The sequence below is a fragment of the Geotrypetes seraphini genome, chromosome 4, assembly GCF_902459505.1.
Source record: "Geotrypetes seraphini chromosome 4, aGeoSer1.1, whole genome shotgun sequence".
Lineage (NCBI taxonomy): Eukaryota > Metazoa > Chordata > Amphibia > Gymnophiona > Dermophiidae > Geotrypetes > Geotrypetes seraphini.
In genome coordinates, this window is record NC_047087.1 from 311,834,916 (window position 1) to 311,849,330 (window position 14,415).

Below are 14,415 nucleotides of genomic sequence, written 5' to 3' on the forward strand. Positions count from 1 at the left end.
TTTGTAGCGCCTGGTGAACGAAGTCTCCCATTTCTTTGAAATTTGTGTCCTTGAATTTGAGGACTTTGGTTAGTGTAGTAGATTTAGTGAAACCTTTCCTGATATTGAACCATACCATGTTGTGGTCACTGGAGGCCAATGTGTCGCCCACCGAGACCTCTGTGACACTTTCTCCATTGGTAAGTATCAGGTCCAGTATTGCCTGATCCCTTGTCGGTTCCAACACCAGTTGCCTGAGGCTTGCTCCTTTCATAGAGTTTAATAGCCTCCTGCTGCTGCCGGAAGCAGAGGTAAGTGTAACCCAATCCACATCAGGCATGTTGAAGTCACCTAGCAATACTGTGTCCCCACGCAAGGTGATATTTTCTATATCTTCGATTATTTCCATATCCAGGTCATCCTGTTGTCTTGGGGGTCTGTAAATTACGCCAAGATACAAGCATTTGTCCTTCCCTCTGGCCAAATTAACCCAAAGGGATTCCCCAGTATACTGGACATCTGAGATTCTCGTGACCTTAATGTCATCTTTAGTATATAATGCTACACCCCCTCCCTTCCTACCCTCTCTGTCCCGGCGAAGCAAGTTGTAACCCGGTATGACCATGTCCCACCCGTGGGAGTCTGTGAGCCAGGTTTCGGATATCGCCACCACATCCAGGTCGGCATTCCTTATTTCTGTTTCCAATTCCAGGATCTTGTTTCCTAAACTGTGTGCGTTGACGTACATAGCCCTCCATGTTATATTTTTGTTATGTCTCAGTGGGGATATTCCTGTTTGAGCTATTTGAACACCTTTAGCATTGTTTGTGTTATTTGTGCTTTCCTGAGGCTCAGAACCACAATGTGTACTCCCCATATACCCAGAACTACAGTGTGTACTCCCCCCTAGACCCAGAATTACAATGTGACCCATAAATATGATGTGACCCTACTCCCGACTCAAAAGTGTGTGCACTCACCCCTGACCCAGAATTTCGGTGTCTACTTTCCTCAGCCTCATAAATGTATTGGCATTTTAGTTCGCCTGGTATGTTGTTTGTGCCTGTACCCTCCCCCGACTTACCTAGTTTAAAGCCCTGTGGAGTAGGCGGGCTAGGCGCACTGCTGCACCTTCGAGACCTAATCCCTTCGTCTCGGTGCCCATGTTTGAGGACATGTTGAAAGCCATTCTGACCACTCAGATTTCTTCGGTCATGGCTCAGCTCCTCCCGGCCTTGACCCTGCTTCCTGCGAGCCAGCCTGAGCATCAGCTTGAACCTCCTGTTGAAGCACCTCGAGGCAAGCCTCGGAAGTCTCGTCGCTTATCATCCAGTGACTCTTCGCCTCCTCCTGGGACACAGTCTCCTCAACCTTGATCGAGGCATCGCTCGAGGCATCTTGCTTCCAAGCGCAGTCAGGAGTCTTTTTCTCCAGCAGAAGTCCTCTCCTCTTCCAGATACTGAGTCTTCTATGCCTCGTCTATCAAAGGCTGTCGAGACTTCTTCAAAATCTAAACATAAGTCTCGCAAAGCTTTTACACCGGCTGCTTCTCCTTGAAGTCCATCGAGGTCGAAGACTCCTCCATCGAGACCGCCTCCGAGGGAGCCTTCTCCCCCTGTCTCAACCCACTCTGTGCCTCGGACCCCGGGGACTTCACCATTCACCATCAAGGCTTCTTAAGTGCAAGCATTCTCTAACTCCTCCGGTCACATATAGTGGAGCTTCTTCAGTCACTGTACACTTGGATTCTGAGCCTCCTTCTCAATATTCCAGAGAGGCTTCTCCTTCCTATTCAGTGACTCCTAAGTCTCGCTCTCCTTCTCCTGAGGGTCCTTCTACATCAAAGTCTGCCTCATTTGTGAGATTTGTCTTTGACATGGGGAAAGCTCTTCAGCTGGATCTCCACTCTGATTCCAAGTACACTCCTGAATACTTGGCCGACATGGAGTTGCCTTGAGGCTTCCTATGACTCCTGTCTTAAAGCAAACTTTCTTCAGGAATATGGAAACTCCTTATTCCATTAAAGCCATTCCAGCTAAGCTGGAATCCAGATATCGCACTGTACCTTGTAAGGGATTTGAGAAACCTCAATTGTCTCTTCAGTCCTTGGATGTGGAATCTTCATTAAAGAAAGCTCAACGTTCTAAGCTTTACGCAGGGAGGGCCGTACCGTGGACAAGTTTGACTGTAGAATCTATCAGAATTCCATGATGGCTAACAGAATTCTCAATTACAATTACACTTTCACTGCTTATTTTAATTACTTCCTCAAAATCATGCCTAAGATTTATCCGGCTCTTGAGGAACAATGTCTTCCAGAATTCAAACAGATTATTCGAACTCTGTTCCAACTTCGACTCTTCATGTTGCAAGCCACATACGATGCCTTTGAGCGCTTTTGCAGTAGCCATGCATCATCTTGCTTGGCTTCACATTGTTGATATGGATCCCAATTTGCAGGACCGTCTAGCGAACTTGCCTTGCCAGGGAAATGAACTTTTCGATGATTCCATTGAAGCTGTTGCAAAGCGCCTCTGAACCTGAGCGCTCTTTTGCTTCCTTGATTCGGCCGAAGCCTAAGACTCCTCCTGCTCGCCCATCCTCAAAAAACGACCCCAGCTTTCTCCAGGCCTCCACCTAGACGACCGCCACAGCAACAACGACAGCAAAAAGCTCAGACTCCTGCTGCGGCTAAACCAGCTCAGTCTTTTTGACATTCCCAGTCTGAGCATACTAACCTCCCTCCGTCAGACTTCTCTTCTACCAATAGGAGGTCGTCTTCACCATTTTTATCACCAGTGGGAGATGATCACCTCAGATCTTTGAGTTCTCACCATCTTTCGGGAGGGATACTCACTTCACTTTCTTCAGGTGCCTCCAGATCGCCCTCCAAAAGTGTCCTTCCAGTTCATCGCAACTTCCCCTTCTTTTTCAAGAAGCTCAGGCTCTTCTTTGCCTTCGTGCTGTCGAAGAGGTTCCCTCGAACCAACGGGACATGGGCTTTTATTCCCGTTATTTTCTAGTCCCAAAGAAGATGGGGGATTTGCGACCCATTCTGGACCTCAGAGCTCTCAACAAGTTTCTAGTCAAAGAGAAGTTTGGGATGCTTTCTTTACCAACCTTATATTCCCTGATGAATCAGGAAGATTGGCTAGGCTCTCTGGATCTCAAAGAGGCTTACACTCGTATCCCGATACATCCAGCCTCTCGCAAATATTTACGATTCCGGGTGGGGAATCTTCATCTGCAATACAGAGTTCTTCCTTTCGGACTCGCCTCATCCCCCAGAGTCTTCACAAAGTGTCTGGTGGTGGTGGCTGCAGTCCTCTGTACACAGGGTCTTCAAGTTTTTCCCTACCTGGACGACTGGCTCATCAAAGCCGCCTCTCATCAAAGGGTTATTGCAGTGACCTGACAGACTATTACGTTCCTACAATGTCTGAGGTTCGAAGTTAACTTTCCAAAATCCCAGTTGCACCCCTCACAGTCTCTTCAGTTCATAGGGGCCATCCTAGACACTGTCAGAGCGTTCCTGCCTCCACCACGCCAAGATGCTCTCAATCTTCTTTGCCATCAGGTGTCTCATCTCCTATCGGTCTCAGCGAGACAAATGATGATTCTACTCGGTAACATGGCTTTTACAGTTTACGTAACTCCTTTTGCCAGACTTCACCTTCTCATACCTCAGTGGACCTTGGCATCTCAGTGGCAACAAGCTACCGACCCACTTTCTCAACAAATCACAGTAACTGTTTTGTTGAGGCAGTCTCTTCACTGGTGGATGCTCTCTTCCAATCTTTCCAGAGGTTTGCTATTCCACGCTGCCCCTCATAAGAAGGTTCTCACAACAGACTCGTCAACCTACACATGGGGAGCCCATTTAGACGGTCTTCGTACCCAAGGCTATTGGTCTCCTGCAGACCTTCTTTGTCACATCAATCTGTTGGAACTCAGAGCGATTTTCAATGCTCTCAAAACTTTTCAACACCTTCTTCACAACAACATAGTCCTTGTCCGGACGGACAACCAAGTCGCCATGTACTATGTCAACAAACAGGGAGGTACGGGATCTCACTCCCTTTGTCAAGAAGCTCTGAAGCTGTGGGATTGGGCAATCCATCAAAACATCTTTCTCAGAGCTGTATACATTCAAGGTCAGCACACTGCCTGGTGGACAAATTGAGTCATCTTCTGCAACCTCACGAATGGACACTCAATTCCTCCCCTCTACGTCAAGTGTTTGTTCAATGGGGGACCCCTCAGATAGACCTTTTTGCGTCCCCCCTCAACAACAAACTGTCTCAGTTCTGCTCCCGGATATACTCTTCCCAGCATCTCGAGGCAGATGCTTTTACTCCTGGACTGGACGGGTCAGTTTCTCTATGCCTTCCCTCAATTCCCTCTGATTCTCAAGACTCTTGTCAAACTCAAGACAGAACATATCACCCTGATTCTGATAGCTCCTCGGGGGCCCAGACAACCGTGGTATTCCCTTCTACTTCAACTCAGCACCAGGGAGCCTCTGCTTCTACCAGTTTTTCCCTCTCTGCTTACTCAGAGTCGAGGGTCCTTGCTTCATCCCAATCTGCAGTCTCTACACTTAACAGCTTGGTACCTTTCAACCTAACTGACTCTTTACAGTTTTCTCAATCTGTACAGGACATTTTGGTAGCTTCCCGAAAGCCGTCCACTAGGCAGTGTTACGGTAAAAAATGGACTAGATTTTCTGCTTGGTGTTCTACTCACCACCTGGAGCCAATGTCAACCTCCTTGGCTTCTGTTTTAGATTATTTACTTCATTTATCAGAGTATGAACTCCAGTCTACATCTATACGGGTCCATCTCAGTACGATTGCTGGTTTTCATCAGCCTCTTGATGGGAAACCTCTGTCTGCACACCCTATGGTTTCCTGCTTCATGAAAGGAATTTTTAATGTTAATCCACTGCTCAAACCACCTCCAGTGGTCTGGGATCTCAATGTCATCCTGGCTCGATTGATGAATCCTCCATTTGAACCAAGTACCTTACTTGGAAAGTGGTGTTCCTGATTGCCCTCACGTCTGCTCGAAGAGTCAGTGAGTTGCAAGCTTTGGTTGCGGATCCACCTTTCACAGTTTTCCACCATGACAAAGTGGTCCTCCGTACTCATCCAAAATTCTTGCCTTAGGCAGTTTCAGAATTTCACATCAATCAATCTATTGTTCTTCCAGTATTTATTCTGAAGCCTCATTCTCACCCTGGAGAAGTGGAGTTCCATACTTTGGACTGTAAGCGTGCCTTGGCTGTCTACTTGCAACGCACTCAACCTCACAGAACAGTCCCACAACTTTTCATCTCCTTCGATCCAAATAAGTTGGGGCATCCTGTCTCGAAGCGAACCATATCTAACTGGATGACTGCTTGCATCTCTTTCTGCTATGCTCAGGCTGGTCTCCCTCTGCAGGGTCGAGTCACGGGCCACAGAATTAGAGCAATGGCGACATCTGTAGCTTTCCTCAGACCAACTCCTATTGAGGAAATCTGCAAGGCTGCCACTTGGTCCTCGGTTCATACATTCACCTCTCATTACTGTCTGGATACTTTCTCCAGAAGGGATGGCCATTTTGACCAGTCTGTTTTGCAAAATCTCTTTTCTTGAATTGCCAACTCTTCCTCCATCCCTTTTTGCTTAGTTTTGAGGTCACCTACCTGTTGATAATATGCTGCCTGCTTGTCCTAGGATAAAGCACAGTTACTTACCGTAACAGTTGTTATCCAGGGACAGCAGGCAGATATTCTCACAACCCACTTGGTTGGCTTCTTAGCTAAATATCTGAACTGAGGTACCTCACAGGAGACACGCACCCTCACTCGGTCAGGAAGGCACTCGCGCATGCGCAGTGCAGCACCCGTAAGCTCTTATATAGATCTTCAAGCAAGTCTGCTTGCAAGGCTGTCCACTGCGGGGTGACGTCACCCACTTGTTGAGAAAATCTGCCTGCTGTCCCTGGATAACAACTGTTATGGTAAGTAACTGTGCTTTTTTGTGAAGGTAGGGGGAGATGAAAAGAACAGTGGCCTTTGGTTCATCTAGCTTAGCTGGCGAGCTGTGGGGATGTTAATGAAGGTCCTTATCCTATTCAATTTCTAAAAGTATTTCCTTATGTTAAGTGGTTGCTCCTCGTTTGGAGTGTTATTGCTATTATTAGTTCAATTGTTAGTTTCTTGGTTCTGCTTGCTTATTCGGCAGTCTGAATGTACTGGATAATGCACAACCCACTTGTACTACAGCCAAAAGTTTGTCTCAGTTTTCAGCTGCTGATCATGGTGAACTATTACCCATCCGTGAACTATGCCGGTCTGGAGAGACTAAAATAAAGAAAATTAGCAGGTAAGAACCTAATTTCTCCTTAACTCATCTCTGTTGCCTGAAGATTTGCTTGATTTTAGGTATTTGGCATTGTGGGATGTTCTAATAGCTGAATGTTTTGTCTCCTGAATACTTGCTGTAATCCTTTCCTGTCTGTTGTATTTTCTCCCTAGGCCATTAAATGCTGTCTTGCAAATATTGTATCCAAGCATGGAGGATGGACACGAGATTGCATTAGTGCTGCAAGACAGCTGCTGCTGGGGGGACAATGCCACTCAGCTATAGTCCTGGACACACATCAAGAGGATAGCATATGCTTTGCAGTAGATATTATCCTAGAATCCGGTAAAATTAGTTCTCTCCCTGCCATTTCTTTCTAGTTTCCTGAACAGTACCACAGCTTTTTCTCACAATGATTCCTCATAATTAGTACAAGCTACCTCTTACTGGTATTGCTTAAAGTATGTTTGATCTCTTGGGTCCTTTCCCTCTCCAGATTGTTGTCTTACCTGTTAACATTGTTAATATATATATATATATATATATATATATATATATATATTTTTTTTTTTTACTATACCATAATGATCCCACACTTAGATTTGCTACTGCTACAAGATGTATGCAGTGTTGTACCAATATACATGAGACAGAGCTTAGTCTGATCAAGACAACATACAAGAGAGTTGATAGGAATTTAGGCCCATATTTTATAAGCAGTGCTTTAACTTCAGCATCTTAAAAAAAAATGGCACTGGAATCACAACTACGTAGATGGTTTAAGGCACCTAATAACACTTTAGGCATGGCTAATGTCAGAGAAAGGTAGCGTTAAACACCGTAAAGCACTAGGCGCAATTCACATCAAAGGCACTGGAAATGTAGGCCTTGTCCTGGCCTACATTTCTGATGCCTACCTTAGGCAGAGGCACGATTCTTTAAATGGTGTCATTGCGTAATTGACACACAGTTGGTGGCTGTCAACAATGGTGCCGTTTTGAGAATCTGAGCCTTAATGTCTAGAAAATGGTTAATAAGAACAATATTGTGATTAAAAAACTCAAAGATTAAGATTCAAAAGCAACTGGATCTGAATAAGGCTAGAGAGAGCATAGCACACCAGTTAACGTTTATTCTTTAAGCGTCTCTCCAGACCGACACAGCTCACTGATGGGTAATAGCTCACCATGACCAACAGGTAGAGACTGAGATACAAACATTTGGCTGTAGTACAAGTGGGCTGTGTGGTCCCAAGTACAATCAGTCTGCACTCAGTCTCCAGCAGGTGGAGGTGGTAAGCCTGTGCAGTCTTCCCTGAGTTAGTGTAGGGCTGTTGGATTTTGTTATGAGGCCTGGTCTTCGTCTGTGGTGCAGGATTGAGCTTGGGGGACTCTTTTGGAGGTCCGTCTGACCTCAGGAGTGCCACACTCGACGGTTCGAGTCCCTCCCCACATTTCCCCTACCTCCCCAAAATTTTTCAGGAGATGTGCCTCAGCTGTAAGCCTTGCCACCAATACCGGCAAGGTATATGGCTTAGAGAGCTAGTGGGGTCTATTCTATTACATTACATTACATTAGTGATTTCAGTTCCGCCATTACCTTGTGGTTCAAGGCGGATTACATAAGAATTGTCATATTGCTAAATAAATAATGCGGATAACATAAGAGTTGTCATGATATTTAGAAATATATAAGGAGTAGATTGAACATGTTTTTTTTGTTTTGTTTTTTTTGCTGAGATAATCTGGTTGTGTTATATAGATTTTATGTATTTTTTGAAGAGAAGGGTTTTTGTTTGTTTTTTGAAGATTTGTAGTCTGTGTTCGATGACAGCAGATTGGTGAGTTGTCTGTCCAGTTTTGCTGCTCTATTGTGAAGTAAAGTTATATATATATATATATATATATATATATATATAAGTCCTGAGGTCTGAAGGAAAGCCTTCAATTGACCTTAATTGTATTTAATTGCTATCTGGCATTTTGATTTTCAGCTTAGCAGTTTTTGCAATGAGCACTTTTAAAGGAAAAAAGTGCTCATTGTGTTCAAGTTTCAAGTTTAATTAAATTTGATAAATCGCTTATTACATACTAAGCGAGTGGCATTAAAAATATATGATGTACAGCTTTAAAAGGGGGATAAAAAACAAACTGACAATACAGACAAACTTAGGTACATAAGGAAAGGGAAAAGGTAAGGAGAAAGTTACAAAATTACTATTATTCTAATGAAAAGAGAGAAAAAGGCAAGTAAGGGAAAAAACATAAGGATTGGGATAAAATGGTTAAAAAGAGTTGTTTAAAGATTAAAAGAAGCTTTAAAAAGAAAAGTTTTTAAATTGGTTTTAAATATGTTAAGGTCTTTGACTTCTCTTATGTATAAGAGGAGAGCATTCCAGGTAAGATGGGCCATAACTGAAAATATGTCATGACGTCTGGTTCCAATAATTTTCAAGGAAGGAACCATAAGTAACCCTTGTGTTGTAGACCGCAGGGAACGTGTCGTGTTATATGGAACTAGTAACCGGTCTATAAATTGAGGTTCATTAGTGGATAATGTTTTAAATGCTAAAAGTAGTATTTTATATGTTATTCTTTGATTAATGGGAAGCCAGTGTGAGTCTATTAAAAAGGGTGTTACATGATCGTATTTTTTTCCATTGTGAATAATTTTAATTGCAGTATTTTGAATTATTTGTAAACGTTTTTTTTTCCTTTTGAGTGATATTTAACAGAAGTGAATTGCAGTAATCTAATTTAGCTATGACGAGAGAATGTATTAAAATGTTTAAAGATTTCTGTTCTAGAAACTTGGACATAGATCGAATTAAACGCAAACGATAAAAGCAACATTTGACTACATTGCTGATGTGCTCTTGATAAGAGAATTTGTCATCGATGATAACCCCTAATAACTTTAATGATGATACTAAACCAATGGTTTTATTATCTATTAAGAAAGGAGCTGATAATTTTAATCCCTGTTTCATTGGAAAGCATAAAGCCTTAGTTTTTGTTATATTTAAAGCTAGTCTATTTTGTGTAAGCCAGTTTTTTATTTTTTCTAATTTTTGGTTGATTAGAAGTATTTCATTAGGATTTTCGGGGTTAAAAGGGTGGGTCAATTGAATATCGTCTGCGTAAGCGTAAGTGGTGAAGCCTATAGATTTACTTAGACTTAGTAAAGGTGAAAGAAAGATGTTAAACAGCAACGGAGACAAAATAGAACCCTGAGGGATTCCATAGTTGTGTGAGAATGATTTAGAACTTGTGTTGTTAGAGTATACCGTAGATGATCGATTGGATAGAAAAGAAGTAAACCACTGTAATGATAAATCACAGACGCCTATAGTTTGTAATCTGTCTAAGAGAAGAGAATGATCGATGGTGTCAAATGCTGCCGAAAGGTCAAGGGAAAAGAGATTGACCGAGTTATGATGGTCTAGATTATAGATGATGTTCGTGGTGAGGCCTATTAATGAATATTCAGTGTTGTGATTTTTCCTAAAACCGGTTTGATTAGGATACAGTACGTTTGTGGATTCAACAAAGTCCGACAGCTGGTTAAATACTACCCTTTTGGTGATTTTTGCCAGAAAAGGGATGTTAGCAATTGGACAGTAGTTCGCAGGGTCCTCTAGACCACAGTTCTTCAACCGCCGGTCTGCGGACCGGTGGAGGTCCGCAAGAAATTTTTGCCGGTCCGTGCAGGGCCGGCAAGATTGACTTACTTCAACTTCCTGCCGGTCTGCGCAGGGCCGGCAAGATCAACATGTGAAGCGTGCGCTGGGCCGGAGAGATCTTGGGGAGCCTCCGACAATGGCTTTCTCCCCTCTCTGCAGCTCTCCTTTACTTCCCAGCGCAGCGATTCACGAAGGCAGCCTCGGGGCTTTTGCTGAGTTGCGGCTGCCTCTGATGATGCAACTTCCTCTTTCCTCAGAGGCGGCGCGACCCAACAAAGGACCTGAGGCTGCCTTCCTGAATCGCTGCGCTGGGAAGTAAGAAGAGCTGCTGGGAGGGGAGAAAGCCACTATCAGAAGCTGCTGGGCAAGGGAAAAAAAGGGACAGCTGCTACTGGAGAGGGAGAAGGAGAGATGCTTCTGGGAGGGGAGGAGGGAAAGGAATCTGGGAAGCTGCTGGGCAAGGAAAAAATGGACAGCTGCTACTGGAGAAGGAGAAGGAGAGATGCTTCTGGGAGGGAAGGAGGGAAAGGAATCTGGGAAGCTGCTGGGCAAGGAAAAAAAGGGACAGCTGCTACTGGAGAGGGAGAAGGAGAGATGCTTCTGGGAGGGGAGGAGGGAAAGGAATCTGGGAAGCTGCTGGGCAAGGAAAAAAAGGGACAGCTGCTACTGGAGAGGGAGAAGGAGAAATGCTTCTGGGAGGGGAGGAGGGAAATGAATCTGGAAAGCTGCTGGGCAAGGGAAAAAAGGGACAGCTGCTACTGGAGAGGGAGAAGGAGAGATGCTTCTGGGAGGGAAGGAGGGAAAGGAATCTGGGAAGCTGTTGGGCAAGGAAAAAAAAGGACAGCTGCTACTGGAGAGGGAGAAGGAGAGATGCTTCTGGGAGGGGAGGAGGGAAATGAATCTGGAAAGCTGCTGGGCAAGGGAAAAAAGGGACAGCTGCTACTGGAGAGGGAGAAGGAGAGATGCTTCTGGGAGGGGAGGAGGGAAAGGAATCTGGGAAGCTGCTGGGCAAGGAAAAAAAGGGACAGCTGCTACTGGAGAGGGAGAAGGAGAGATGCTTCTGGGAGGGAAGGAGGGAAAGGAATCTGGGAAGCTGTTGGGCAAGGAAAAAAAGGACAGCTGCTACTGGAGAGGGAGAAGGAGAGATGCTTCTGGGAGGGGAGGAGGGAAAGGAATCTGGGAAGCTGCTGGGCAAGGAAAAAAAGGGACAGCTGCTACTGGAGAGGGAGAAGGAGAGATGCTTCTGGGAGGGGAGGAGGGAAAGGAATCTGGGAAGCTGCTGGGCAAGGAAAAAAAGGGGACAGCTGCTACTGGAGAGGGAGAAGGAGAGATGCTGCTGGGAGGGGAGGGAAGAGAATTACTGCTGGACAGGAGGAAGAGGAAAGGGAGAATGAAAAAAGGAAGGAAACAGCTGGCAGAGAGATTAGAGGAGGGGAAGGGGAGACACAGGCATGAGAAAGTAGAGAGACTGATGATAGGAAGGGGGTCAGCAGAGAAATAAGCAGAGAGGGACAACGATGATAGATCTGGTGTAGGAGAGATAAAAATGAAGAGAGCAATAAAGCTGGAATGAATCATGTAAAAAGGAGAGAGGGGGCACAAGCTGGATGGAAAGGGGAGAGGGGCATAGAAAGAAGACAGATACCATATGAAAGGGGGGACAGTGGATGGAACGGGCAGATGCTGGATTGAAGAGACAGAGAGGGCAGACGCTGGAAGGAAGAGAGTGAAAAGAAGATTGAAAGCAGAAACCAGAGACGACAAAAGGTAGAAAAAAATAATTTTATTTCTATTTTGTGATTAGAATATATCAGATTTGAAATATATATCCTGCTAGAGCTGGTGTTAGACATAACTGGGTCTGCTGGGATTGAAAGCTTGGATGCTGTTTGCTTGGGCGGAGCGCCATCTTTTGGCTTTATCTGCGGCTCATGTGGCCGTCGTCGACAACATTCAGGCAGACTTCCTCAGTCGTCAGAATCTGGACCAGGGAGAATGGTCCCTGTCAGGGCTGGCTTTCAAGGCCATAGTGTGCCGCTGGGGTTGTCCCACTTTTGATTTGATGGCGTCCTCAGTGAACAGGAAGGCAGATAGATTCTTCAGCCACTGACGAGAGGTCGGCAGCACCGGACTTGACACTTTGGTTCAACCTTGGCCCACGGGTGAACTTCTGTATGTCTTTCCCCAGTGGCACATGATAGGGCGCGTTTTTCACCGGGTGTCCTTGCACAGGGGTCCGATGATCCTTGTGGCTTCGGACTGGCCCAGACGACCTTGGTACGCAGACCTTGTGAGGTTGAGCTCCGTGAGCAGTCTGCGTCTTCCTTGCCATCGGCGGTTGCTCACGCAGGGACCGTTTGCACTTCAAGATCTGGATCGTTTTGGTCTTATGGCCTGGCACTTGAGCGGGCAGCCTTAATGGCCAGGGGTTATTCCTCTGTGGTTATCGCCATGCTTTTTCAGAGCAAGTGGAAATCGATGGTCTCGGCCTAAGCGAAAGCCTGAAGGTGTTTTCAGGCTTGGTGTGCGGGGCTTCAGGTGGATCCTTATAGTAACATAGTAACATAGTAGATGACGGCAGATAAAGACCCGAATGGTCCATCCAGTCTGCCCAACCTGATTCAATTTAAATTATTATTTTATTTTTTTTTTCTTCTTAGCTATTTCTGGGCGAGAATCCAAAGCTTTACCCGGTACTGTGCTTGGGTTCCAACTGCCGAAATCTCTGTTAAGACTTACTCCAGCCCATCTACACCCTCCCAGCCATTGAAGTCCTCCCCTGCCCATCCTCCTCCAAACGGCCATGCACAGACACAGACCGTACAAGTCTGCCCAGTAACTGGCCTAGTTCAATCTTTAATATTATTTTCTGATTCTAAATCTTCTGTGTTCATCCCACGCTTCTTTGAACTCAGTCACAGTTTTACTCTCCACCACCTCTCTCGGGAGCGCATTCCAGGCATCCACCACCCTCTCCGTAAAGTAGAATTTCCTAACATTGCCCCTGAATCTACCACCCCTCAACCTCAAATTATGTCCTCTGGTTTTACCATTTTCCTTTCTCTGGAAAAGATTTTGTTCTACCTTAATACCCTTTAAGTATTTGAACATCTGAATCATATCTCCCCTGTCTCTCCTTTCCTCTAGGGTATACATATTCAGGGCTTCCAGTCTCTCCTCATATGTCTTCTGGCGCAAGCCTCCTATCATTTTCGTCGCCCTCCTCTGGACCGCCTCAAGTCTTCTTACGTCTTTCGCCAGATACGGTCTCCAAAACTGAACACAATACTCCAAGTGGGGCCTCACCAATGACCTGTACAGGGGCATCAACACCTTCTTCCTTCTACTGACTACGCCTCTCTTTATACAGCCCAGAATCCTTCTGGCAGCAGCCACTGCCTTGTCACACTGTTTTTTCGCCTTTAGATCTTCGGACACTATCACCCCAAGGTCCCTCTCCCCGTCCGTGCATATCAGCTTCTCTCCTCCCAGGTTCCTTCCTATTATTAATCCCCAAATGCATTACTCTGCATTTCTTTGCATTGAATTTTAGTTGCCAGGCATTAGACCATTCCTCTAACTTTTGCAGATCCTTTTTCATATTTTCCACTCCCTCTTCGGTGTCTACTCTGTTACAAATCTTGGTATCATCTGCAAAAAGGCACACTTTTCCTTCTAACCCTTCAGCAATGTCACTTACATACATATTGAACAGTATTGGCCCCAGCACCGAACCCTGAGGGACTCCACTAGTCACCTTTCCTTCCTTCGAGCGACTTCCATTAACCACCACCCTCTGGCATCTGTCCGACAGCCAGTTTCTGACCCAGTTCACCACTTTGGGTCCTAACTTCAGCCCTTCAAGTTTGTTCAACAGCCTCCTATGAGGAACTGTATCAAAGGCTTTGCTGAAATCCAAGTAAATTACATCTAGCATATGTCCTTGATCCAGCTCTCTGGTCACCCAATCAAAAAATTCAATCAGGTTCGTTTGGCACGATTTACCTTTTGTAAAGCCATGTTGCCTCGGATCCTGTAACCCATTAGATTCAAGGAAATACACTATCCTTTCTTTCAGCAACACTTCCATTATTTTTCCAACAACTGAAGTGAGGCTCACCGGCCTGTAGTTTCCTGCTTCATCCCTGTGACCACTTTTATGAATAGGGACCACATCCGCTCTCCTCCAATCCCCAGGAATCACTCCCGTCTCCAGAGATTTGTTGAACAAGTCTTTAATAGGACTCGCCAGAACCTCTCTGAGCTCCCTTAGTATCCTTGGATGGATCCCGTCTGGTCCCGTCTGGTTTTTCAAGTTGCTCATAAACACCCTCCTCCGTGAACGGCGCAGAATCTACTCCATTTTCTCGTGTAACTTTGCCAGACAATCTCGGTCCTTCTCCA

At 45.3% G+C, this 14,415-nt stretch overlaps 1 protein-coding gene across 5 annotated transcripts in view; it reads left to right on the forward strand.

The window, feature by feature from the left end:
* The window catches only part of TDRD1 (tudor domain containing 1), a 613,801-nt gene that overhangs the window by 232,460 nt on the left and 366,926 nt on the right, over window positions 1-14,415 (forward strand). For all 5 annotated transcript variants that reach the window (XM_033943145.1, XM_033943144.1, XM_033943148.1 and 2 more), the window contains one exon: window positions 6,503-6,674. In XM_033943145.1, coding sequence (XP_033799036.1) covers window positions 6,503-6,674 — 172 coding nt within the window. The remainder of the gene's footprint in view (window positions 1-6,502; window positions 6,675-14,415) is intronic.